A 27,266-nucleotide genomic window follows, 5' to 3' on the forward strand; every position below is an offset into this window, starting at 1 on the left:
GATGGCAGATCACCTAAGGTCGGGAGTTCAAGACCAGCCTGACCAACGTGGAGAAACCCCGTCTCTACTAAAAATACAAAAAAAGAAATTAGCCAGGCATGGTGGCGTATCCCTGTAATCTCAGCTACTTGGGAGGCTGAGGCAGGAGAATCGCTTGAACCCGGGAGGCAGAGGTTGCAGTGAGCCGAGATCGGGCAATTGCACTCCAGCCTGGGCAACAAGAGCGAAACTCTGTCTCAAAAAAAAAAAAAAAAAAAGAAAAGAAGAGAAAAAGAAAAAAAAGGAAGGGGGAAGGAGTTGGGGGAGGAAGGGGGATGGGTGGGAGGAAAGGGGACGGGGCAGGAGGGAGGTGGAGAGGAGGCGACCAGGGAAATCTGTTTAATTAAAACACGCGATGCGATTTCTGCCCAGTGCTCTGAATGTCAAAGTGAAGAGGAGGAGGAAGAAGAAAGAAGAAAGCAGGGTGCAGTGGCTGACGCCTGTAATCCCAACACTTTGGGAGGCCAAGGCGGGTGGATCACTTGAGGTCAGGAGTTCGAGACCAGCCTGACCAGCATGGCGAAACCCCCATCTCTACTAAAAATACAAAAATTAGCCGGGCGTGGTTGCACGTGCCTGTAATCCCAGCTACTCCGGAGGCTGAGGCAGGAGAATCGCTTGAACCCGGGAGGCGGAGGTTGCGGTGAGGTGAGATCGCACCATTGCACTCCAGCCTGGGCAAAAAGAGCAAAACTCAGTTTCCGAAAAAAAAAAAAAAAAAAAAAAAGGAAAAAGAAGGAGAGAAGAAAAAAACACACAGTCCTGGAGCCCAAAGGCCATGTCTATCTTACTTAACCATTGAATCCCAGTGGCCAGCACAGGGCCAGGAACAAAGAAGGCATAAACAATTCTATTTTTTTTTTTTTTTTTTTTTTGAGTCGCAGTCTCTCTCTGCCACCTAGGCTGGAGTGCAGTGGCAGCATCACAGCTCACTGCAGCCTGGACACCCCAGGCCCAGGTGATCCTCCCACCTTAGCCACCCCAGTAGCTGGGACCCCAGGCACTTGCCACCACACCAGACTAATTTTTAAAAATATTTTTTGAGAGAGGGTCTCACTATGTTGTCCAGGCTGGTCTCAAACTTCCAGCCTCAAGCGGTCCTCCCGCCTCAGACCCCATTTGCTGGGTTTACAGGCATGAGCCACAGCACCTGCTAATTTTTCTTAAATACATAAATGAACATAAAATTCTAACAATGCATGAGTATTTTGAGGAAGGAACTGACAAAATGTTCCACTCCCTATGGGAGGAACAGACCAGCACGTTATATGAAGAATTATGAAAAATGGTCGAAATGACTGGAGAGGCCAAGCCTGGATGAGACTGGGATGGGGACAGGTGCGGGACGAGGGGCACCACCCTCAGATCTTTCACAAGTCTGTCATGGGCAAGAGGGCGTAGGTTTCTCACAGCCCCACTGGGGAGAATCAGCACCATTGGTGGCATTACACGAAGAGAATGTGACCTCCTATGTAAAAGAATAAGCAACTCCACGCGGTGCTGTGAGGCTAGTGGTGCGAGTCCCTGAGGTGCGCAATTCCCGCACGACCGTGGGTGGGAAACACCGAGGCCAAAACTCCACTACAGCCCTTTAGATGAAGGCGTCGTCTGATTGGTGATAGTTTGGCACGAACCTGAGCACGCCGAACAAAGGAAGTGACGTCAGAAGTCGCGCACTTGACGAGGGTGGGATCACACGGCGCTGCGCCGCGGTAGTATTGTTCTGATTGGTTGATTTCTTGCGACACCGCTCTGCCAGCTCCTTGCTTCCGCTAGTGCGGAGGGTTTTGCCCTTCGTAAAGATGGCCGCGGAGGCTTTTGGAGCCAACTGGGAGCGCAGTACGAGATTTCTGGAGCATGGGCAGAGAAGACAGGAACAAGCGTAGCATTCGTGAGCACCGATTGGCTGAAGCGAGCACCCCGGGAGCTGACTGGCTCCGCCATTCGCTGGAAGGAGTTTGTGGCGCCAGAGAAAAGTAGCCAGAGCGGCGCAGTGGCGGCCGCGTTCTGTGGTTTTCCGCTATTCCCCCAGACCCGCACCTTCTCGGCCTCTTTGCGGAGAATCGTGACCAAGATGTGGAACAGTAATGATGGGGGTGCGGGGTGGAGGAGGAAGAGAATCGCAGGAGGTTTTAGCAAGAGGGCGAGCCTAGGGTCCGAGAGGCGTGTGGTAGCGGGAGAGGAAGGGCGGGAGCGGAGCTGGGGCGTTTGGGGGTCGCAGGAAGGCGGCGAGGAAGGTTAGGGAGACTCGGGCAGTGTTTGAAGGGGCGAAGCCTCCGGGAGCCTGCGGGTTTCTCGGAGGCGTGGGACGTGGCACAGGCACTAATCCTGTTGTTCAAAACAGGTGGATTCGAAAACTATGGCAGCTCCTCATACGGGGGAGCCGGCGGCTACACGCAGTCCCCGGGGGGCTTTGGATCGCCTGCACCTTCTCAAGCCGAAAAGAAATCAGTAGGTTGAAAGGAGTATTTAGTTTTGTTTTATCCTGTTCTGAAGTCCCTGAGTCATCTATGACAGAAACTTTATGCTTTGAAGGAAGATTTCAACATGAACTGATGCGATAATGATCTATTATTATCTGCATCTCTTATAATTAAGTGCTGTAAGTTTCAGAAATGAAATCTTGCCAAATTTTGCACCTCCTGTTTCCCTGGCTTTTCCCGTCGTTGGCCTTATTTTGAAATTGATCAGTGTAGCTAATGAGTCAGTCTTGTGTGAACGCCCTCAACTTGGTTTTTAAATTTATTTTTATTTTTTAAAATAGAGATGGGGGTCTCACTATGTTGCCCAGGCTGGTCTCGAACTCCTGAGCTCAAGCGATCCTCCCACCTCGGCCTCTCAAAGTGCTGGGGTGACAGGTGTGAGCCACTGCTCCTGGCCTGAACTTGTATTAAGTCTCTTTTACATTCTTTTTTTTTTTTTTTTTTTTTAAGATGGAATCTCCCTCTGTTGCCCAGGCTGGAGTGCAATGGCGCGATCTCGGCTCCCCGCAACCTCCGCCTCCCGGGTTCAAGCGATTCTCCTGCTTCAGCGTCCCGAGTAGCTGGGATTACAGGCGTGCGCCACCACGCCCGGCTAATTTTGTGTTTTTAGTAGAGACAGGGTTTCTCCATGTTGGTCAGGCTGGTCTCCAACTCCCGACCTCAGGTGATCCACCCGCCTCAGCCTCCCAAAGTGTTGGGATTACAGGCGTGAGCCACGGAGCCCGGCCCAAAGTCGTTTTTAAATTAAATGGGATGAGGCGACATCAGGAGTGTGGTTTTTGGGCCGGCCGCGGTGGCTCACGCCCGTAATCCCGGCACTTTGGGAGGCTGAGGCCGGCGGATCACCTGAGATCAGGAGTTCCTGACCAGCCTGGCCAACATGGTGAAACCTCGTCTCTACTAAAAATACAAAAATTAGCCAGGCGTGGTGGCAGGCACCTGTAATCCCAGCTACTAGGGAGGCTGAAGCAGGGGAATCGCTTGAACTCTGGAGACAGAGATTGCAGTGAGCCAAGATGGTGCCACTGCACTCCAGCCTGGGTGATAGAGCAAGAGCAGACTGTCTCAAAAAAAGAAATGTGGTCTTTGAAGTCATAGACGTGTGTTCTGCTATTGCCGTGCTGCTTTACTTGTAGGGTGTCACTGGACACATTTCTTAACTGGCTTGGGAGTCAGTTTTGCCCCTGTGAAGAGGGGCTAACGTACCTTAAAATGTCATTGTGAGACTTAATATTATATACAAAGAATACAGGCTATGGAACCAGAACATGGGGGCTCCAGAATCCATCTTGCCTTTTAACTGGCATTGTGACTTCAGGAAAGCATCTTGAAGGCTGTGGCCCTTGGTTTTTCTCATCTGATGATACTGGTAGTACTCATGTCACGGGGTGGTTCTGAGAATTGATGAGTAAGGCAATGTGTAGGAAAACAATCTATAGAAAGCTGTCTAAATGTTGATTAGTCACTCTGAAATGAGTTCGCCTTTTTTTTTGAGACAGGGTCTCTGCCAGGCTGGAGAGCAGTGGTGCGTGATCACAGCTCACTGCAGCTTGGACCTCCATGCCTCAAGTGATCATTCCCACCTCAGCCTCTCTAGCAGCTGGTACTACCTATGTTCACTGCGGTGTCAGGCTAATTTTTGTGTTTTTTTTTTTTTTAGAGGCGGCGTTTGGCCATGTTGGCCAGGCTGGTCTCAGACTCCTAGCCTCGAGCAATCCACCCACCTCAGCCTCCCAAAGTGCTGAGATTACAGGTGTGAGCCACCATTCCCAGCTGAGTTTGCATTTAACAACTGCAATTTCATTTTATAAATGTGAGGTTAATTTGACTTCTCTTTAGGAGTCACTCAGATATGTTAAGATTCAGTGTAAGCAAGTTAAAAAACTCAATGATATTCTGGTATATTTGGACATTGCTTTATAACTTTCTTTCTTTTTTTTTTTGAGACAGAGTCTCACTCTGTCGCCCAGGCTGGAGTGTAGTGACACAATCTGGGCTCACTGCAACCTCTGCCTCCCGGCTTCATGCCATTCTCCTGCCTCAGCCTCCCGAGTAACTGGGACTACAGGCGCCCGCCACCACACCCGGCTAGTTTTTTGTATTTTTTTAGTAGAGACAGGGTTGTACCATGTTGGCCAAGATGGTCTTGATCTCCTGACCTCGTGATCTGCCCGCCTCAGCCTCCCAAAGTGCTGGGATTACAGGTGTGAGCCACCGTGCCCGGCCGCTTTATAACTTTCATATAAATTATTTTATGTAATTCTGTAAGGAATTTATTGTTTATTCCAGCATACTAACAGAGACTCAGGTATATTAAGGGACTGCCTAAGCTTACATAGCTAGTAAGGAACTAGAATCAGACAGTACGCACATGATGCTGAACAAATCCAACATCTGATGAGCAGCAACTTCTCCCTGTTGTAGTTTTCTCTTTCCTAGAAGATCTCAAGGGACTTTAATTCTCTATTCTGATTTTCTTGAGGTTGTGAAGGAGAAAACAAGGTAGATGATTGGTTCTCATCTTTTCTTCCCAAGCTTAACTATTTTTCTCCATTCTGGTTGTTATAATTTTTATCTCAGAATTCCTAAAAGCTGGGTATTAAGATAGCTTTTCAGAGAATAATGCTTGTAAGTTGGAGACTCAATCCCAGTCTCTGAATTTTTTTTTCTTTTTGTGGAGACAGGGTGTCACTATGTTGCCCAGGCTGGTCTCAAACTCTTGGGCTAAAGCAGTCCTCCCACCCTTGCCTCCCGTGGTGCTGGTATTACAGGCATGAGCCACCACACCCGGACAGTCTTTTTGTTTTTATTTTTATTATTTTTTTTGAGACAGTCTCTCTGTTGCCCAGGCCAGAGTGCAGTGGAACAATCTCAGCTCACTGCAACCTCCACCTCCTGGGTTCAAGCGATTCTCCTGCCTCAGCCTCCCAAGTAGCTGTGACTACAGGCGCATGCCACCATTCCTGGCCAATTTTTGTATTTTCAGTGGAGACGGGGTTTTGCCACGTTGGTCAGGCTGGTCTCAAACTCCTGACGTCAGGCAATCTGCTCTTCTTGGCCTCCCAAAGTGTTGGGATTACAGGCATGAGCCACTGCGCCTGGCCTTGTTTTGTTTTTAAATCTAGTATTTTCCACAGTTAAAAGTTAGGTTAACGCCCTATTCTTTTTTTCTTTTAAAATTGAGACCGTCTCACTTTCACCCCCGCTGGAGTGCAGTGGTGCAGTCATAGCTTACCACAGACTCTTAACTCCAGGGGTCAAGGGATCCTCCCACCTCAGCCTCCCAAGTAGCTAGGATTACAGGTGTGCAGCACCATCCCTGGGTGATAAAAAACTCTATCCAAAATGTTTCCTGTTGATTATATATTTGTTCAATATGATTGAACCATGTGAAGTTTCAAATAGTGACCCAATTTTAATCTGTAATAATGGTACTTTCCTGAAGTACTGTCAGAGTAGTCTGTGGTTCATAGTCAACTATGAAAATTTTTTTAGTTTGAAAGTGTTTTTGTTTTTCCAAAATTAAGCATATTTTTATTGACACTTTGTGAACCTCTTTGGAGCAGACTAGGAATTCCTTGTGATCAGTTCCTACATAAAATATATGCTCAATAAAAAATAAATACTTGATTTGAGATGAATTTGAAGGCATTGTTAACATCTCAACTGTTACCTATATGTAACATTTTTACCTGAGAGGTAATAATATTTGTCAAACATCTACTACATGCAGAGATTGGTGTTAGCACTTCGTATATGTTATGTGTCTCATTTACAACTTAAGAGGTATATATCCCCAGTTTTCAGAAAAGGTGGTCATGTGTCCAGGACTTTGGAGCTGGGATTTGAGCATGGGTCTACAGGACTCTCTGGCTCCAAACCTCATGTTCTTGCCACTTTACCTTACTGGTTCTTAAGTTTTCTTATGCTGAAGATACAATGAAAATCTCAGCTGTGATAGGTAAAAACAGAAATATGGTAGTTTGTGAGAGGTAAATCCTGGGACCCCTGCAAATTTTAAGACTATAAATATTAACATAGCATGTAACTTTACCTATAAAATACCATAAAGTAAAATTGAAAAAGTTGATCCTGTCAACGTTGTTATTAAAAGCTATTGCAAATGTAAAGAATGAGGAACAATAGCTAATATAATAATAGCTAAAATTTGTTATTGAGTGCTTTGTGCTGGGTAGTATTCTGAGTCCTTTACCATGTAATTTTTATAATATCATTCCTAGTTTTGCAGATGAGGAAACCGAGGTACAAATGAGTTAATACATGTGACCAAGAGCGACCGCTCTTTTTTTTTTTTCTGTTTTTGAGGAGAGTCTCTGTTGCCCAGGCTGGAGTGCAATGGTATGATCTCGGCTCACTGCAACCTCCGCCTCCCGAGTTCAAGTGATTCTCCTGCCTCAGCCTCCCCAGTAGCTGGGATTACAGGCATGCGCCACCACACCTGGCTAATTTTTTTTTTTAATTTTTAGTAGAAATGGGGTTTCGCCATGTTGGCCAGGCTTGATCTCAAACTCCTGACCTCAAATGATCTGCCCGCCTCGGCCTTGGGATTACAGGCGTTAGCCACCACGCCTGGCCAAGCAGCTGCTCTTGAGAATAGAGCCACAATCTTAACCCTCAAGCTTGGCTGCTGCCTTTTGTGGCATATGTGCCAGCGGTTGACTGAGCTTACTTTATCCTGTTGTGGCAGTACTCACCATTCACAATCATGCTTCAGCAAAATGAAATATTGGCAGTGTCGTGGATGTTCAGGTCAGAGTTGCGACTGCTAAATCCATGAAGGCCAAGAGTCTACTGTGTTCTAAGTCTTCCATGTAGTACAGGTATTGGTCCACTTCCTCTTGGCTTCTGACAGGAAGAGCTCTCATCGTTTTTGTGCCTTGTACATATTCCCTCTAGGAGACTGGGAGTACATACTTGCCCTCAGCCTGTTACCTGCTACTTTTTCGCTGTTGAAATTCTTGTGCTTCAGAGTTCAGCCTAAAGCCTCCCTCTTTTGCCAGTAAGCTTTTCTGAGGTCCCACATGGCATGTTTCATTTTACAGTGTATCAAGATCAGGTTTATTGTTTACCTTTGTACCTCCCCTAGATTAGGAATATGTTGAGGGTAAATCCTGTCCCATCGTATTCATCTTCATGTTACCCAGACTACCTCTTGCCACTGGTAGGCAAAAATAAGTTTACACTATTGTCTGGCTGCTTTAAGATATGATTTGGGCCTGGCGCGGTGGCTCACGCCTATAATCCCAACACTTTGAGAGGCCGAGGTGGGCAGATTGCCTGAGGTCAGGTGTTCAAGACCAGCCTGGCTAACATGACAAAACCCCATCTCTAGAAAAAATAGAAAAATTAGCTGGGCATGGTGGCGTGCACCTATAATCCCAGCTACTCGGAGGGGGCTGAGACAGGAGAATTGCTTGAACCCAGGAGATTGAGGTTGTAGTGAGCTGAGATCACGCCACCACACTCCAGCCTAGGCAACAGAGTGAGACTCCATCTCAAAAAAAAAGATATGATTTGAGTGTACTCACTAGATACTGTTCTGCCTACCCTATCCTGCCTCTTCCCCCTAAGACGTCCAACATGAGTCCAGCACAGTGGTTTATGTGTGTAATCCTAACACTGGGAGGCTAAGGTGGGAGGATCACTTGAGACCAAGAGTTTAAGACCAGCCTGGGTAACATAGCAAAGCCCCATCTCTACAAAAAAAAAAAATGTTTTTTTAATTGACTGGATGTGGTGGTGTGCCTGTAGTCCCAGCTACTCAGGAGACTATAGCAGGAAGATTGCTTGAGCCCATGAGTTTGAGGCTGCAGTGAGCTGTAATGCCACTGCACTCCAGCCTGAGTGACAGAACAAGACCCCATCTCAAAACAAAATTTGGCCGAGGGCAGTGGTTCACACCTGTAATCCCAGCACTTTGGGAGGCTGAGGTGGGCAGATCACCTGAGGTCAAGAGTTCCAGACCAGCCTGGCCAACATGGTGAAACCCCATCTCTACTAAAAATGCAAAATGCTGGCACATATAGTCCCAGCTACTCAGGAGGCTGAGCCAGGAGAATCGCTTGAGCCCGGGAGACGGAGGTTGCAGTGAGCTGAGATCACACCATTGCATGCCAGCCTGGACAACAGGAGCGAAACTCTGTCTCAAAGAAAAAAAATTTAAAAAGATGTCCAACATGGCCAAGCTCTTACTCCATTTCCCCAGGAGCTCCATTTGATTGTCAAAAAATCTGTCCTACAAGAAGCTATTCTTCTACCTTTTACAGTTCATCACAAGACCTACAAGCAATTCCAAAGTCCTGTCTCCATTAGTCATTTCTCAAACCTTTTCCCAATACCATCTCATTTTGTCAGTGACCTGAACAGCAGCACCAGCCTGTCTACACCCTAAAGCTGGGGTTTCCTCTTGAAGGTCTGTTCTGGCAGCAGCAGGTCATTCTTCCTTATCCTGTCCCCCACTCTGACCTACTCATTTTGGTGAATTCTCAGAGCAACATGTGTATCTATTCAGCAGGAGCTCTGGAGTTAGACAAACCTGGGTTTGGATTCTAAAAGTGTGGTATTGGTTTGCTATATGACCTTGGTTTCCATCTCTCTGAAGCAAGGATAATGAGATTTGTTTTGAAATTCAATGTTCTAATATATTTAAAGTACTTGGCACATGGCAGGTGTTGAATGAGTGGTAGTTATTACTTTCTTAATTGAATTTTGCATGTTTTTTCTTTTCAGAGAGCCCGAGCCCAGCACATTGTGCCCTGTACTATATCTCAGCTGCTTTCTGCCACTTTGGTTGATGAAGTGTTCAGAATTGGGAATGTTGAGATTTCACAGGTATGTCAAATAATTTGTGAAAGAATCACTTACTCATAATAAAGAATGAAATAAGACTTCATTAAAAAATACAAAAATGTAGGCTTGGTTTCAGGGGGAACCAGACCTTTTTTTTTTTCTTTGTTTCTTCTAACCTAGGTCACTATTGTGGGGATCATCAGACATGCAGAGAAGGCTCCAACCAACATTGTTTACAAAATAGATGACATGACAGCTGCACCCATGGACGTTCGCCAGTGGGTTGACACAGATGTAAGTGGCTGTTTTTGAATCATGATGGGGTTACTTTGGAACTGTGGAGATGTTGAACTTTTTTAGTCTTTTTAAAGTTTTTTCTTATAAAAATAATACAAAAAGACATCAAAGACAGATACTCTAAAGTGAAAGGTTAGTAGATTTGATTATATACCTTCTCAATATACCAAAAACAGAATTAAAAGTCAAATGACAGGAGACAGTAGAATGTTAAGTTCCATTAGAACAAAGTTTTTTTTGAGACAGAGTCTCACTCTGTCGCCCAGGCAGTGCAGTGGTGGAATCTCGGCTCACTACAACGTCCGCATCCCGGGCTCAAGTGATCCTGTGCCTCAGCCTCCCAAGTAGCTGGGATTACAGGCACCTGCCACCACGCCCGGCTAATTTTTGTATTTTTACTAGAGATGGGGTTTCACCATCTTGGTCAGGCTGGTCTTGAACTCCTGACCTTGTGATCCACCTACCTTGGCCTCCCAAAGTGCTGGGATTATTACAGGCTTGAGCCACCACACCCGGCCCCTGCTTTTTTGTTTGTTTGGTTGGTTTTTTTTTTTGAGACAGAATCTTGTGCTGTCACCCAGGCTGGAGTGCAATGGTGCAATCTCAGCTCATTGCAGCCTCTGGGCCCCAGGTTCAAGCAGTTCTCCTGCCTCAGCCTCCCAAGTAGCTGGGATTACAGGCACCCGCCACCACACCTAATTTTTTGTATTTTTAGTAGAGATGGGGTTTTGCCATGTTGGCCAGGCTAGTCTCAAACTCCTGACCTCAGGTGATCCACCCTCCTCAGCCTCTCAAAGTGATCGGATTACAGGCATGAGCCCTCACGCCCGGCCTAGAACAAAGATTTTTATCTTGGTCACCACTGTAGCCTTAGCACCTAGAGCAGTGCTAGTCACATAGTGGTCCTGGAATAAGTATTGTTTAAATGAATGTGGAAAATATTTGCAACATATTACAAACATTTAAATTTTTAATTAATATAAAGCTCCTTTTTGGCTTGGCATGGTGGCTCACGCCTGTAATCCCAGCACTTTGGGAGGCCAAGGCGGGCGGATCACTAGAAGTCAGGAGTTGAAGACCATCCTGGCTAACACGGTCATCATAAAAATAGTGACCTAACGCTGGGCGTGGTGGCTCACGCCTGTAATCCCAGCACTTTGGGAGGCCGAGGTGGGCGGATCACGAGGTCAGGAGATCAGGACCATCCTGGCTAACACGGTAAAACCCTGTCTCTACTAAAAATACAAAACATTAGCCGGGTGTGGTGGCAGGCGCCTGTAGTCCCAGCTCCTCGGGAGGCTGAGGCAGGAGAATGGCGTGAAGCTGGGAGGCGGAGCTTGCAGTGAGCCAAGATTGCACCTCAAAACCAAAAAAGACAAACAATGGTGACCTAGCAGAACTCCACAGCTTAGGAGTTTACATCAAGGAAAGAATTAAAGACAGGTACAAAGATTTAGGCCAGTGAAGTGGCTCACGCCTGTAATCGCAGCACTTTAGGAAGCCAAGGCAGGCAGATCACCTGAGGTCAGGAGTTTGAATCCAGCCTGGCCAACAGGTGAAACTCCGTCTCCTAAAAATACAAAAGTTAGCCGGGCGTGGTTGTGCGCACCTATAATCCCAGCTACTCAGGAGGCTGAGGCAGGAGAATTGCTTGAACCTGGGAGGCAGAGGTTGCAGTGAGCCGAGATCATGCCACTGCACTCCAGCCTGGGCGACAGAGCAAGACTCTGTCTCAAAATGAATAAATAAAAATAAAGCAATCTCAAAATACTAGCAGTAAAGGATTATTAAGTAAACCATGACACATTTATAACATACTACAAATGATACAGAAAAGCGTGTATTGCCACAAAGAAGTGTTTGCCATAAATTGTTGAGAAAAGCATATTACAATGTGGTATGCAGGATTTGACCCAATTTTTACAAAGCAGCATATATATAAGTGTCTTTATAAACATGGATAAAATAGACTGAAATACAGTATATACTTTTTATCCTTTTATTTTTCAATTGTGCAGAAGGCCTCTTGGTGTTTTGTATTTTGTTTTTGAAATACATTCATTACAGAAAATTTGGATAATAAAGACTGTTTTAGGCCGGGCATGGTGACTCACGCCCGTAATCCCAGCACTTTGGGAGGCCAATGCTGGCGGGTCACCTGAAGTCAGAAGTTTGAAACCAGCCTGGCCAACGTGGTGAAACTCCATCTCTACTAATGATACAAAAATGAGCCGGGTGCCTGTAATCCCAGCTACCCAGAAGCTGAGACAGAAAAATTGCTTGAACCTAGGAGACAGAGGTTGCAGTGAGCCAAGATTGCGCCACTGCACTCCAGCAGATTGCGTACTGCTCTGTTGCTCTGGGCAACAGAGCAAGACTGACTCAAAAAAAAAAAAAAATACGGTTTTCCTTCAAAAACCACAAGTTATCTATAGAGAAATAACTTGGTAGTTATGTAATTTTTAAATTTTTTCCTTCTCAGAAAAATAAAGGATAATTCATTCAGCAGTTATTGTTGGAGTACCAATTCTGAACTAGACTGTGCTTGGTTCCAGGTATAAAAAGAATGAGGTAGACACAGTCCCTGCCATCAAGCAGGGAGGTAGATACTATGGATACCTAGTACTACTTGTTCATACAAAATGCACTATGCTTGCTTATAAACCATTTAAAAAATCACCTGACATCTCATGTCTCTTAAAGAACTACTATTACGACACATTTTGGAAAATATCCTTTCAGACATCTGTCTCTGCATATATGTACATACAGGTGTCCACATACCTCTTTTACTGTAGAAGGGATAATATGCTATGCAACTGCTAAGTAATTTGCTCTTTTCACTCAAAATTATGTTGTGGAACTGATTTTTTTTTTTTTTGAGATGGAGTTGTGCTCTTGTTGCCCAGGCTGGAGTGCAATGGCGCGATCTCCAGCTCACCGCAACCTCCGCCTCCCAGGTTCAAGCAATTCTCCTGCCTCAGCCTCCAGAGTAGCTGGGATTACAGGCATGTGCCACCACACCTGGTTAATTTTGTATTTTTATTAGAGACAGGGTTTCTCCGTGTTGGTCAGGGTGGTCTCGAACTCCCAACCTCAGGTGATCCACCTGCCTTGGCCTCCCAAAGTGCTGGGATTATAGGCATGAGCCATCGGCCTTTTTTTTTTTTTTTTAAATAGAGACAGGGTCTTGGCTTGCTGCCTAGGCTGGCCTCAAACCTGGGCTCAAGTGATCCTTTGGCCTTAACCTCCCAAGTAGCTGGAACTATAGGCTGATGCCACCGTGCCTGGTGAGGAGCTGATTTTGTTTTTTTTTTGAGACTGAGCCTCACTCGTGTTATCCGGGCTGGAGTGCATTGGTGCAATCTTGGCTCGCTGCAACCTCTGCTTCTCGGGTTCAAGCGATTCTCCTGCCTCAGCCTCTCGAGTAGCTGGGACTATAGGCGTGCACCACCACACCCAACTGATTTTTGTATTTTTAGTAGAGACGGGGTTTCAACATGTTGGCCAGGCTGGTCTCGAACTTTTGACCTCAGGTGATCCTGCCTCAGCCTCCCAAAGTGCTGGGATTACAGGCTTGAGCCACCATGGCCCAGCCAAGAACTGATTTTTAATGTTATCTGTAAAGATTTACATCTATCATTTTAAATGACCACCGATTCCATTATAAGAATACATCATCCCTTACTTAACAGTGGACCCAGTCAGGGAACAACATTTAACTTCTTTTCAGTCGTTTGCTATTATATACAATGCTCCAGTGAGTATCTTTGCATACATTTCTTCATGATTATAAAATAATCGTAAGGCCAGGCGTCGTGGCTCACGCCTGTAATTCCAGCACTTTGGGAGGCCAAGGCAGGCGGATCACCTGATGTCAGGAGTTCAAGACCAGCACCGCCAACATGGTGAAACCCCATCTCTACTAAAAATACAAAATTAGCTGGGCGTGGTGGCACACACCTATAATACCAGCTACTCGGGAGGCTGAGTCAGGAGAATCAGTTGAAGCTGGGAGGCAGAGACTGCAGTGAGCCAAGATCGTGCCATTGCATTTAGCCTGGGCAACAAGAGCAAAACTCCATCTCAAAAAAATAAAATAATCATAAGATGTATTCCTAAAAGTAGGTTTTCTGGGGGGAAATACACACTTGACATTTTTTTAACATCTTAGTTTTTGCATTTTTGTACTGTCTTCTCTAAAGGTACCAGTTTACGCTTCCGTGATGCATGAGAGTGCCCAGTTAGTTTCCATACCCTTAACATTTTTTTTTTTTTAAGAAATAGGATCTCACTCTGTTGCCCAGGCTGGTCTCAAACTCCTGGGTTTAAGCAATCCTCCCACCTCAGCCTCCCAAAGTGCTGAGATTACAGGTGTGGGCCTCTGTGCCCATCCTCCATACCCTTTATAACAATGGGTTTTTGTCTTAAATTTTTGCCAGTATGATAGTTGTTTTAAAAAATAGTCTTTTTGACTAGGTGCGGTGGCTCATGCCTGTAATCCCAGGACTTTGGGGAGGCCAAGATGAGTGGATCACCTGAGGTCAGGAGTTTGAGACCAGCCTGGCCAACATGGTATAACCCTGTCTCTACTAAAAATAAAAAAATTAGTCTGGCATGGTGGTGCACGCCTGTAGTCCCAGCTACTCGGGAGGCTGAGGCACAAGACTCGCTTGAACCCAGGAGGCAGAGCTTGAACCCAGGAGGCAGAGGTTACAGTAAGTGGAGATCTTCACACCAGTGCACTCCAGCCTGGGCAACAGAGCAAGACTGTCTCAAAAAAAAAAAAAGTATACGTAAAAATAATTTAAAAAATTTAAAAATTAGCAGGGCATGGTAGCACTTGCCTGTAGTCCCAGCTATTCGGGAGGCTGAGGCAGGAGAATTGCTTGAGCCTGGGAGATGGAGGTTGCAGTGAGTCAAGATTGCGTCACTGCCCTCTAGCCTGGGCATCAGAGCAATATTCCATCTCAGAAAAAAATAGTCTTTTCAGTGAAAATTTTGTCATTTTTTTATGTGTATTTCTTTGGTTTTAGCCATATATATGTATTTTTTTTTTACTATGTTTAACGTCAATTTGTGGGGTTTTTGTAAATTTTCTCTTTGATTCCCCTTCCCCTAAGAGTGTTTTTGTTTGCAAGAACTTGAAAATGATTATAGTGACCTCTTATAATGAGGCCAGGCACAGTGGCTCACACCTGTAACTTTAGCACTTCAGGAGACTTAGGCAGGAAGATCACTTGAGGCCAGAATTTCAAGACCAGCCTGGGCAGCATGGGAAGACCCTATCTCAAAAAGAAATAATTTTGAAAAATAAATTGTGCAGTTTTTTCTAGTTTACCTTTCGGAAGCTTCTACTAGTCCCAAAGTTTGTTTTTTTTTTGTTTGTTTGTTTTAGTTAAAAAATACTTTATGGTGGCTGGGCGCGGTGGCTCACGTCTATAATCCCAGCACTTTGGGAGGCCGAGGCGGGAGGGTCACCTGAGGTCAGGAGTTCAAGACCAGCCTGGCCAATGTGGTGAAGCCCTGTCTACTAAAAATACAAAAATTAGCCGGGTGTGGTTGTGGGCACCTGTAATGCCAGCTACTTGGGAGGCTGAGGCAGGAGAACCGCTTGAACCCAGGAGGTGGAGGTTGCAGTGAGCTGAGATCGCGCCATTGCACTCCAGCCTGGGCAACAGGAGCGAAACTGTCTCTCAAAAAAAGAAGAAAAAAAAAAAACTTTATGGCTAACAAATTGTAATAATCAGTTATCCGAACCCTCAGCAATTCATAATGTTTTTGCTAGTGGACATTCTTGCCTCACTGTTGATGGCTGCTGACTGAGGAGGGTGGTAGTTGGCTGAAGGTTGAGCTGGCTGTGGCAATTTCTTGAAATAAGACAACAAAGTTTGCCTGAGTAACTGAGTCTCCTTTTCACATAAGATTTCTCGATATTATATCATGCTGTTTGATAGCATTTTACTTACAGTATAACTTCTTTCAAAATTGGATTCAATCTCAAACCCTGCTACTGCTTTCTCAACTAAACTTATGGAGTAGTCTAAATCCTTTATTGTCGTTTTAACAATGTTCACAGCATCTTCACTAGGAGGAGATTCCATCTCAAGAAACCAGTTTATTTGCTCATCCATGAGAAGCAACTCCTTTGAGAGGCCCAGGCGGCCAGATAGATCATTTGAGGTCAGGAGTTTGAGACCACCCTGGCCAGCATGGTGAAACCTCGTCTCTACTAAAAATAAAAAATTTAGCTGGGCATGGTGGTACGTGCCTGTAATCCTGGCTACTCGGGAGGGTGAGGCAGGAGAATCACTTGAACCTGAGAGATGGAGGTTGCAGTGAGCCAAAATTGTGCCACTGCCCTCCAGCCTGGGTAACAGAGTGAGGCTCAGTCTCAAAAAAAAAGGAAGCAACTTCTCATCCACTCAAGTTTTACCATAAAGTTACAGCAATTCAGTTATATCTTTACGCTCCATTTCTAATTCTAGTTCTCCTGCTATTTCCACCACATCTGCTATTACTTGCCCCACTGAAGGTGGAGGTAGCAGTGAGCCCAGATTGTGCCATTGCACTCCAGCCTGGGTGACAGAGCGAGACCTTATCTCAAAAAAAAAAAAAAAAAAAATCTTAAGCAGCCACCCAATATATACTTCAGATTTAAAAAGAGCTGTTGGCCAGGTGCGGTGGCTCATGCGTGTAATCTCAGCACTTTGGGAGACTGAGGCAGGTGGATCACTTGAGGCCAGGAGTTTGACACCAGCCTGGCCAATAAGGTAAAACCCCATCTCTACTAAAAATGCAAAAACTAGCCAGGCACAGTGGTGCATGCCTGTAATCCCAGCTACTCAGGAGGCTGAGGCAGGAGAATCACTTGAACCCGGGAGGCACAGGCTGCAGTGAGCCGAGATCCCACCATTGTAATCCGTCCTGGAGATAAAATGAGACCTTATCAAAAAACCAAATAAATAAATCTCAGCTGGGTTCGGTGGCTGACGCCTGTAATCCCAACACTTTGGGAGGCCGAGGCGGGTGGATCACCTGAAGTCAGGAGTTCAAGACTAGCCTGGTCAATGTGGCAAAACCCTGTCTATTAAAAATACAAAAGCCGGGCACCGTGGCTCACGCCTGTAATCCCAGCACTTTGGGAGGCCGAGGCGGGCGGATCACGAGGTCAGGAGATCGAGACCATCCTGGCTAACAGGGTGAAACCTTGTCTCTACTAAAAATACAAAAAATTAACCGGGCGTGGTGGCGGGCGCCTGTAGTCCCAGCTACTAGGGAGGCTGAGGCAGGAGAATGGTGTGAACCCAGAAGGCGGAGCTTGCAGTGAGCTGAGATCCCACCACTGCACTCCAGCCTGGGCGACAGAGCGAGACTCTGTCTCAAAAAAAAAAAAATTGTTCATATTATTTCTATGGTTTCTTTTATTATAATTAAACCTATGATCTACATGGAATATATTTTGATAAAAGGAGTTGAGGTAGAGATCTTTTCTCAAGTGGATTCAAAATGTTGTATATGGGAATACAATTGTTTTGTTTGTGTGGTTTTTTTTTTTTTCTTTTTTTTTGAGATAGAGTCCTGCTCTGTTGCCCAGCCTGGAGTGCAGTGGCACAGTCTCTCACTGCAACCTCTGCCTCCTGGGTTCAAGTGATTCTCCTGCCTCAGCCTCCCGAGTAGCTGGGACTACAGGCACCCACCACCACACCTGGCTAATCTTTGCATTTTTAGTAGAGACAGGGTTTCCCTGTTAGCCAGGCTGGTCTCGAACTCCTGACCTTGTGATCCGCCCGCCTCAGCCTCCCAAAGTGCTGGGATTACAGGCGTGAGCCACTGTGCCCACCCTCTTTTTTGTATTATTAATAGAGGCAGGGTTTCACCACGTTGGCCAGGCTGGTCTCGAACTCCTAACCTCAAGTGACTTGCTCGCCTTGGCCTCCCAAAATGCTAGGATTACAGGCATGAGTCACTGCACCTGGCCAGAGTTTTTATTTTTAAGCATATATTTTCTAGTTTTTTGTTTGTTTTTAGAGACAAGGTCTCACTATGTTGCCCAGGCTGGTTTCAAACTCCTGAGCTCGAAGGATCCTCCTGCCTTGTCCTCCTAAAGTGCTAGGATAACAGGTGTGAGTCCATATACCCCGATATATTTTCAGTTTTTTAAAAGTAATACATTTTATGTAGTCAGAAAAGAACTTTAAAAATCAGCTAATGGGCCGGACACGGTGGCTCAAGCCTGTAATCCCAGCACTTTGGGAGGCCGAGACGGGTGGATCATGAGGTCAGGAGATGGAGACCATCCTGGCCAACATGGGGAAACCCCGTCTCTACTAAAGATACAAAAAAAATACAAAAAAATTAACCGGGTGTGGTGGCAGGCACCTATAGTCCCAGCTATTTGGGAGGCTGAGGCAGGAGAATCACTTAAAATTGTGAGGCAGAGGTTGCAATGAGCCGAGATCGTGCCACTCCACTCCAGTCTGGGTGACAGAGCAAGACACTTCGTCTCAAAAAAAAAAAAAAAAAAATCAGCTAATGTATTTTTCTTATAAATAATGTGTGCATATTCTAGGAAACTGATAAATATTAAAATCGTTTTTAATTATCCTAGTCAACCATTATAAACAGTTTAGTGTGTATTGTCCCAAATGGGAAATCAGCTTTTTTCCATGTATCATGACTTGTTTTTCCAGCCAGTAAATAGAATTCTATGTTATCATTTGCAACAGTGTGGAGTATCCTATTATATAGAAATGTGTACTTTATGTTGGATATTTAGGTTGTTTTAAAATTTTTAATATTCTATACTATGATAAATCTAAATCTTAATGCATGTTCTTAATTACTTCCTTAAATTCCTAAAAGTAGAATTGCTTTGCCAATAAGTATATCCACCAGAAAATTGTGTGCCTGCCGGGCGTGGTGGCGGGCGCCTGTAATCCCAGCTACTGGGGAAGTTGAGGCAGGAGAATTACTCAAACCCTCCCTTGGGAGGCGGAGGTTGCAGCGAGCCAAGATCGTGCCACTGCACTCCAGCCTGGGCGACAGAGCGAGACTCCCTCTCAAAAAAAAAAAAAAAGAAAAGAAAATTGTGTGCCTAAGAGCTTGAACGAGTGTCACAATTGTTTGCTTTTTTATGATGTGCTACAGAACTTTGGAACTGAGAATTACCTTTAGAGATATTTTTATTCTAATTCCTGATTTTACAAAATAAGTTGTAAAAGGCAAGGCAAACTACTTAATGCCATTTTAGGATCCTTTAACTCTTCTACTTCATAACTTTCTCTTTCTATACATAATATAGAAATGTTAAAGAGGCTTTTACCAGCATCACTAAAACTTTAATGACATGTTTGTATTTTATGTTAGGACACCAGCAGTGAAAACACTGTGGTTCCTCCAGAAACATATGTGAAAGTGGCAGGCCACCTGAGATCTTTTCAGGTAAAGTCAGAGTAAAATAACAGTTAAAGTGTTTTTGCATGAAGCAGTTTCTAGATTCATGTCATGGCTTTTGGATAGTTAAAATACTTAAGTCTCCCTGTTTAATGGGAAGTTATTTCTTACTCTCTTCAAAAGGAAATAACTTTTCTTTTTTTTTTTTTTAACCTTAACATGAAATTAACAGAATGGTAAAGAAAGAACAGAATCTCCTTCTACAATTGCTGTCTGTGGCGTTCATTAGTTGGAGAAAGGAGAACACTAGATTTGGAGTCAGGAGTCTAGATTTTGCTTGGTTATGCAACCTTGGGAAAATTATTAATGTCCCTTAGCTATTAGTTTTAGTTTTTTTTCTCCTCATGTTTGACCATATTTGGAATACCTCTGAGAGTGTATAACATTTTTCTCATATTGGTGAAATATTAATATTATAACCAAGGAAAGAGCCACAGTGTTGACCTGAAATTAATGTATGTTCATATTTTATTCACATTTTTTTCCTTCATTTTAATAGAACAAAAAGAGCCTGGTAGCCTTTAAGATCATGCCCCTGGAGGATATGAATGAGTTCACCACACATATTCTGGAAGTGATCAATGCACACATGGTACTAAGCAAAGCCAACAGCCAGGTGAGTAGCCTCGCTTTCCTAGCTTTTTCTCTTCCCTGGAAGAACACAGGCTACTTTTGTGTTCCAGCTTTGATTTCCTTGATATTTTGAAGGCCGAGCCAGAGAAAGACATCACTAAGTCCTCAGAACACTTTCTCCATTAGCTTTGTCATTGTATTTTATTCCAGGTGAAACACTCATGTTTCTCTCAGAATTAGGAGTTCCTCTGACTCCACTGGCCTGGACAGCTGAGGCCTGTGACAACCCTCAGGTGTAGACATGTAATTATAGGCTCTTAGCTCTTATATAGCTCTTAGCTCCAGGATTGTCAGTGCATACTCAGAGAGTAGTCCCCTTCAGGACAGCATTTTGCTGTCTTCCTTCCAACTTACTGGCTAAGTAGGAAAAATTATGTATTATTATTTTTTCCCTGAAATTATATTTCTTGGTTCATATTGAAATTTCTCCCTAGTATTTTCCATTGTGTGAATTCACTTTGACAAGTCCATCTAGGACCATGCAAAACTAGAGTTGACTGTAGTATTAGAAAGCCCTCAGGGCAAGGTGTGGTGGTTCATGGCCTGAAATCTCAGCACTTTGGGAGGCTGGTGTGGGGGCATCACTTGAGCCCAGTTCAAGACACCACGCTGGGCAACATAGGGAGACCCTGTCTTTACAAAAAAAATTAAAGAATTAGATGGGCTACTTGGAAGGCTGAGGTTGGGAGATCACTTAAGCCCAGGAGGTCAAGGCTGCATTGAGCTGTGATCGTGCCACTCACTGCAGCCTGGGCAACAGAGCAACCTTGTCTCAAAAAAAAAATAAAGAAAAAGAAAAATATTTATTGCGCCTACTTTGATTTGATAGTCCCAATCATTCTAGTCGGCATTCGAGTATAGCAGTGAACACTATATACTTACATTCTTGGGAGAAACAAGTAATAAACAAAAATATATGTATCATTTTAGGTAGTTATATAGGTGCTCTGAAGTAAATAAAACAGGAGAAGAGGCTGATGGAGGGAACAAGAATGGTACAATTTTAGATGAGGAACATTCTAAACCAGAGGGACTAGGATGTGCAAGAGCCAGGAGTGTGGAGTAAGCATGACATCTCTGAAACCAGCAAGGCCAGTGTCTGGAGTGAAGCGAATGACAGGGGAGAGGGAGAGGGTTGTAGGCAAGGAGGCAGGGCCCAGATTATATGGGGCTTTGGAGGCCATGGTAAGGATTACCTTTACTCAAATTTTTAAAATTTTGTTTATTTGGGTTTTTTGTTTTTGTTTTTGTTTTTTTTGAGACAGAGTCTCGCTCTTTCGCCCAGGCTGGAGTGCAATGGTGCGATCTCGGCTCACTGCAAGCTCCGCCTCCCGGGTTCACGCCATTCTCCTGCCTCAGCTTCCCGAGTAGCTGGGACCACAGGCGCCCACCACCACACCCGGCTACCACCACACCCGGCTAATTTTTTGTATTTTTAGTAGAGAAGGGGTTTCACCGTGTTAGGATGATCTCGATCTCCTGACCTCGTGATCTGCCCGTCTCAGCCTCCTTTCAAAGTGCTGGGATTACAGGCATGAGCCACCACGCTTGGCCCTTTTTTTCGAGACAGTGTCTCACTCTGTCACTCAGGCTGGAGTGCAATGGCGTGATCTCGGCTCACTGCAGCCTCCGCCTCTCAGGTTCAAGCAATTCTCCTGCCTCAGCCTCCCCAGTATCTAGGATTACAGGTACGCACCACCACACCCAGCTAATTTTTGTATTTTTAATACAGGCGGGGTTTCACCATGTTGGCATCCGGTTAGCAGTCCGGCTGGCAATGAGGATTTGTGGCCTAGGAGGCGGTCTGGGATGAAATCCTGGGGACACTGTCAGCTTTTTGGGAGACAGATAGAAGAGGCTAATGAGGGATACTGAGAAGGTTCAGTTTGAGAGGCAGATGGAGAACCAGAAGAATGTGGTGTCAAGAAGCCCAGGGAGGAACACATTTCAAGAGGAGTGTGGTCAGCAGTGTTTGCTTCCGAGAGGTCAAGTATTAGGAGGACTGAAAGAGACTTTTGGATAATTGGTTGAAAAGTCTTTGGTGACTTTGGTGAAAACAGTTTCAGAGGTGTACTGGGGGACAACCCAAATATGGTGGGCTGAGGAGTGACTGGGGAGAAAGGAAATGAAAATAGTGATTGCAGAGCATTTTAAGAATTTGGTGGTTAAAAAAAAAGAAAGAAAGAGAGGAAGATAGGGACTGTGTCTCCTTTTCTCTGCATGTGGTGCTTCATGCCTATTGACACTCAGTGAATGCTTGAGTGATTGGGCTCCATGGATACCAAAATAGCAGACTCTGGGTAATTTTCTTCTTGCTGCTACTCTTCTCTGGTTCGTCTGACATCACAAACAAAAGGAGCCAAGAGTATCTTTCTCTTTTTGATATTTATGTGCTTCGGGGAGTTACTTTATCTTCCTGTGAAATACTCATTAGATAATAGCTGTCCACTCCAATGTAAGCAGTGTTATAAACTGGGAAACTGTTTATAAATTGTTTTTTGTAAGCTGCTTAACGAGCTATTTTAAGTAGTAAAGACTGTTTAACTTGATGGATTTTCTAATATTGCTAACTTATTTCTTAATTCAGCCCTCAGCAGGGAGAGCACCTATCAGCAATCCAGGAATGAGTGAAGCAGGGAACTTTGGTGGGAATAGCTTCATGCCAGCAAATGGCCTCACTGTGGCCCAAAACCAGGTAACCTCCACCAGAGTGGCTTCAGAAATACAAAACACAGATAGTCTTAAATTTTGTTACTTCCTTAATGAGCTACGACTGTTTAAGTACCTGGTTCATTTCTTTTCTATAAAGGGACTCAGGTTTGCAAAGGGGAGGCTGATCTAAAATAATTGCTAAAATCTTTCTGATTTGAATCTTCAGGTGTTGAATTTGATTAAGGCTTGTCCAAGACCTGAAGGGTTGAACTTTCAGGATCTCAAGAACCAGCTGAAACACATGTCTGTATCCTCAATCAAGTAAGTATTTGATTTTCATGAGCTCAGGCTCTGGCATTGTACCTATTTCACCTCACAAGGGTTTCCTGATAGTGAGAAGTGGGTTTAAAAAGTAAAACTTGGCAGCCGGGCATGGTGGTTCACGCCTGTAATCTCAGCACTTTGGGAGGCCGAGGCAGGTGGATCACCTGAGGTCAGGAGTTCGAGACCAGCCTGGCAAACATGGTGAAAACCCCGTTTCTACTAAAAATACAAAAATTAGCCGGGCATGGTGGCACGCAACTGTAATCCCGGCCACTCCGGAGGCTAAGGCAAGAGAATCGCATGAATCCAGGAGGCGGAGGTTGCAGTGAGCCACCATCACACCACTGCACTCCAGCCTGGGTGACAGAGCGAGATTCCATCTCAAAAAAAAGTAAAAGTTCGCCAGGCACTAGCTCATGCCTGTAGTCCTAGCACTTTGGGAGGCTGAGGTGGGCAGATTGCTTGAACTCAGGAGTTCAAGACCAGCCTGGGCAACGTGGCGAAACACTTGTCTCTACAAAAACAATAAAAACAAATTAGCCGGGCACAGTGGCGCATGTCTGTAGTCCCAGCTACCCAGGAGGCTGAGGTGGGAGGATCGCTTGAGCCCAGAAAGTCAAGGCTGCAGTGAGCCATCATTGTGCCACTGCACTCCATCCTGGATGACAGAGTGAGACTGTCACACACACACAAAAAACTTAACTGCAACCCTGTTGGCAGAATGGAAATCGTTCAGCTATGGAAAAATAGGAAAAAGACTATGGGCCAAAATGGTGCTACCCATCACATCACTCATTCAGCAAACACTAAGGACCATTATATGTGAGGGATATATAATAATTCTGAGCAAAAAGTTGACCTGATTTCATTATGGGATTTAGACTGGAGGAAGGAAGTCCTTAGCTCCTGGTCGTCAGGTGTACAGTCCTGTTGCTGTTACTGTCCCCATTGTGGACATGAGTGTATTAGGCTATCTGTACCTTATTAAACAATCAGTCCTTCCAACACCCTTGTCCTGATTCCATCTTAGACAAGCAGCCTCCTGATTCCAGTGTAGTAAACCAATCAAACAAACTGACTTATGGTGCTTGTGATAGTTATTTGTTACTATAAATCAATTGACCTGCCAGGCCTAGATAGATAAGAAATGCTCAGGGCTGATTCCATTTCCTGTCCTGTAAAATTAGGATAATAATTCCTATCTCAGAGTTGCGTGCTGATGAGGTAGAGAACTGCTGTTACTTAGGTGCTCTGTAGATTGTGGCTATTAAATACGTTACTGACACTAACCCTGAGGACCTTGAAGGGTTTGAAGGTTTCAGAGTGTTTCCTTTGCTTCCCACAACTTTACTTCCCTGAGAGGGACCAACGGGGTTTCAGTGTGTGGCTGGAAAAGGGGGACTTTTAAAGACAGTGGTTTCTACTAGGAGATTTTGTGTGCAAGTGTGACTACAGCTTTAGATCCTTGTTTTCCTGCTTAGACTGTATTTAAGTGAGGCCCTGTTGTCTTTCCTTTGCACAATTTGGGAGAGGGATCCAAGACAGCCCTAATAGCCATTGTCTCCATGAATAAGCTCTGTTTTGCTATTTTACTGGCATTTCTCCCTGTGAGAGCTTTCTATGTGCAGAATACTTGTGAATTCTTAGCTAAGGTAGAAAGTTGGGAGATAAGCGAAGTTTGCATATTTGGCCATATCCAAAAGGCAGTTTCCTTCTGAATTGGCCTGAAAATGACCTTTTTTTTTTCTTCTTTCTTTCTAGGCAAGCTGTGGATTTTCTGAGCAATGAGGGGCACATCTATTCTACTGTGGATGATGACCATTTTAAATCCACAGATGCAGAATAACTGGATCTAACTGGGTACCTGAGATATTTTACAGCTGGACCTAGTTTCACAATCTGTTGTCTCCAGCTCTGCATATGTCTGGCCAGGGGGCTTCTAGGAAGTAGGTTTCATCTATCAAAGGTCTCCTCTGACTTCCTTTTGAAACTTACTGCTCTTCTGTTTTATTTTGTTTTGTTTGAAGCTCAGAGGGAGATGGGCAATTGACAGGGATGCAATCCAGGGTGGGATTTCTTGAGGAAGTTACAAATAAGCTTGTTACAACATCAAGATAGATGGAATTGGAAGGATGCTACCAGGAGAGTACTTACATAGTGCTCAGGAGTTTCTCTTCTTAAAATGTTTCCTGCTGAAAGATGAGCAGGACCAGGGTGTTGTAGGCAGAACCCTAGCCGAGAAACCTGCTGGCCTCTGCCTGTTTTCATTTCCCACTTTGGTTGTGTGGCATTACTTTCAGAATTGCACTTTCCTGCTTGTCATGACTTTTTGACACACTTGCCATGACGTGTGTTTCTGTGAACATGAAGTTCTGCGGTAGTGCCTCCAGGGGCAGAGGAAAAGAAGAAGTGTTACTGCGTTTTGTACAAAATAAATACATTCATATGTTTAATAAAACAGTTCTATTGTAGTAACTTGTAAAAATTCTCGTTTTTCTTTCTGAGCAGTGTAATGACTACTTTATCATCTGAGGCAGTGTAACATAGTGAAACTTGGATTTGAATTCTGGCTTTCCCACTTTTTAGTTAGAATCTTGAGCAGGCTATGTCAGCTCTGAGAACCTCCATTTCCTCATTTACAAAAAGAAAACGTTATTTCCCCTGGGTTTGTTGTGAAGATTGAAAAAAACATAGTCTGTAAAGCGTCTAAATCTAGTATTGCCATTTAAAGGGATTATAGAATGGACTTTAATGTTGACTCTTTGGCAGTGTGTGATCATGTAACTGAATCAAATAGCTACCCATTTGGCCTCAAGATGAGACTTTCCAAAAGCCTATGGTCATTTTTTGGCCAACTTGATTGGCTGTTTCTTACAGAAAAAGAAACTAGTTCAGTGATGTTTTTGACAACTCCTGAAAGTAATCTACATCTTGAATAAAAGAACCAATTTTGAGATAAAGTTAGTGAGACGTAACATCCAAATAAGAATTCTCTGGCCGGGCGCGGTGGCTCACGCCTGTAATCCCAGCTCTTTGGGAGGCCGAGGCAGGTAGATCACAAGGTCAGGAGATCGAGATCATCCTGGCTAATTCGGTGAAACTCCATCTCTGCTAAAAATACAAAAAATTAGCCAGGCAAGGTGGTGGGCGCCTGTAGTCCCAGCTACTCGGGAGGCTGAGGCAGGAGAATGGCGTGAACCCGGGAGGCAGAGCTTGCAGTGAGCCGAGATTGCACAACTGCATTCTATCCTGGGCAACAGAGCCAGACTCCGTCTCAAAAAAAAGAATTCTCTGCTTTAACTCTGTTTCTAAATGAGATCTAGCAGCTGTGTAGAGAAGGCTCCACCTACTTGGTTTCTAACAGTGGATGAATGTATGGTTGTTTTCTATACATGCAGAGTTGTTAACATCTGCGGAACTATGCAAATGTGTAAAACTCAGCCAGCATGTTCATTTGCAAGTGTGTTCGTTCTTGGTTATTTTCTCAAAGAACAATGACTAAAAACAAGTAAAATCGTGTATTTGAATTTGGAATATATGACGGGATACTTTTATGGTTGGTAAACTTCTCTTTCTAGTTATGAAGCTGGGTGCCCTCAAATGGGCAAAGCGGTAGCAGTACTTCTAGGTGGAAGTGGTTTTCTTTTTTCTTTATTTTTATTTTTATTTTTTTTTTAGAGCCTTGCTGTGTTGCCCAGGCTGGAGTGCAGTGGTGCAATCTCAGCTCACTGCAAGCTCCGCCTCCCATGTTCAAGTGATTCTCCTGCCTCAGTCTCCCGAGTAGCTGGGACTATAGGCGCATGCCACCATACCCAGCTAATTTTTGTATTTTTAGTAGAGACAGGGTTTCACCGTGTTAGCCAGGATGGTCTCGATCTCCTGACCTCATGATCCGACCACTTTGGCCTCCCAAGGTGCTGGGATTATAGGCGTGAGCCTGACCGGTTTTTTTTTCTTTTGATAAAAATCAGATGATGACTTAGCAATTAACAACTGCTTGTTAATTTAGTGCTTATTGGATACCTGCTGTATCAACCCGTAGGTCAGGTACTAGGAATATAAAGCACAATAAGAGATTGGCGTCACGGGACAGGCTGGTTCAGCATTCCCAGCAGCACAGAATAGTTGCTCAGTGGTGCGGGATTCCCTGCCATCTTGCCATTTCCACAGTCTCATGGGGGTTGTGTGATTTCTGACCGCTGCTGGGACCTGTGGGATGAGCACAGGCAGGAGAGCCAGCCAGGCCACTTCTCAGAATGAAACTCCAGGCTTTGTAGAGCTTCTGCTCTGCTCAGGCAGGACAAACTTGCATCTTGGGCATTTGTGGTCCACCTAATAGGTCACATGTACAGTGTTCTCTTGGCCCATTGTTGAGATAGCCGTGTGACCCAGGTTCTTAGAAACCACCAGTGTCACGGCCTAGCAATGGGTCCAGCCTGCTCATGGGAGAATCCTTACATATACAGGTGGGAAATGAGGCTCCTTGGAGAATAGTACTACTTTATTGGGTTTCTAACTAGAGGAAGGCCACTAAGAATTAGTATCTGGTGTGGATTAATAGATTTGTTTTTA

At 44.6% G+C, this 27,266-nt stretch overlaps 1 protein-coding gene across 1 annotated transcript; it reads left to right on the forward strand.

Moving 5' to 3' along the window:
• The first annotated feature begins 1,812 nt into the window (after positions 1-1,812).
• RPA2 (replication protein A2) lies at positions 1,813-25,179 on the forward strand. The gene is given in 10 exon segments (XM_003307919.7): positions 1,813-1,961; positions 1,963-2,123; positions 2,384-2,490; positions 9,273-9,374; positions 9,513-9,626; positions 18,999-19,073; positions 19,585-19,701; positions 22,306-22,413; positions 22,597-22,691; positions 24,456-25,179. Coding segments are annotated over 10 exon segments (1,029 nt in total). The 5' UTR covers positions 1,813-1,896; the 3' UTR covers positions 24,541-25,179.
• The last annotated feature ends 2,087 nt before the right edge of the window (positions 25,180-27,266 follow it).

Source organism: Pan troglodytes, chromosome 1 (assembly GCF_028858775.2).
Source record: "Pan troglodytes isolate AG18354 chromosome 1, NHGRI_mPanTro3-v2.0_pri, whole genome shotgun sequence".
NCBI lineage: Eukaryota > Metazoa > Chordata > Mammalia > Primates > Hominidae > Pan > Pan troglodytes.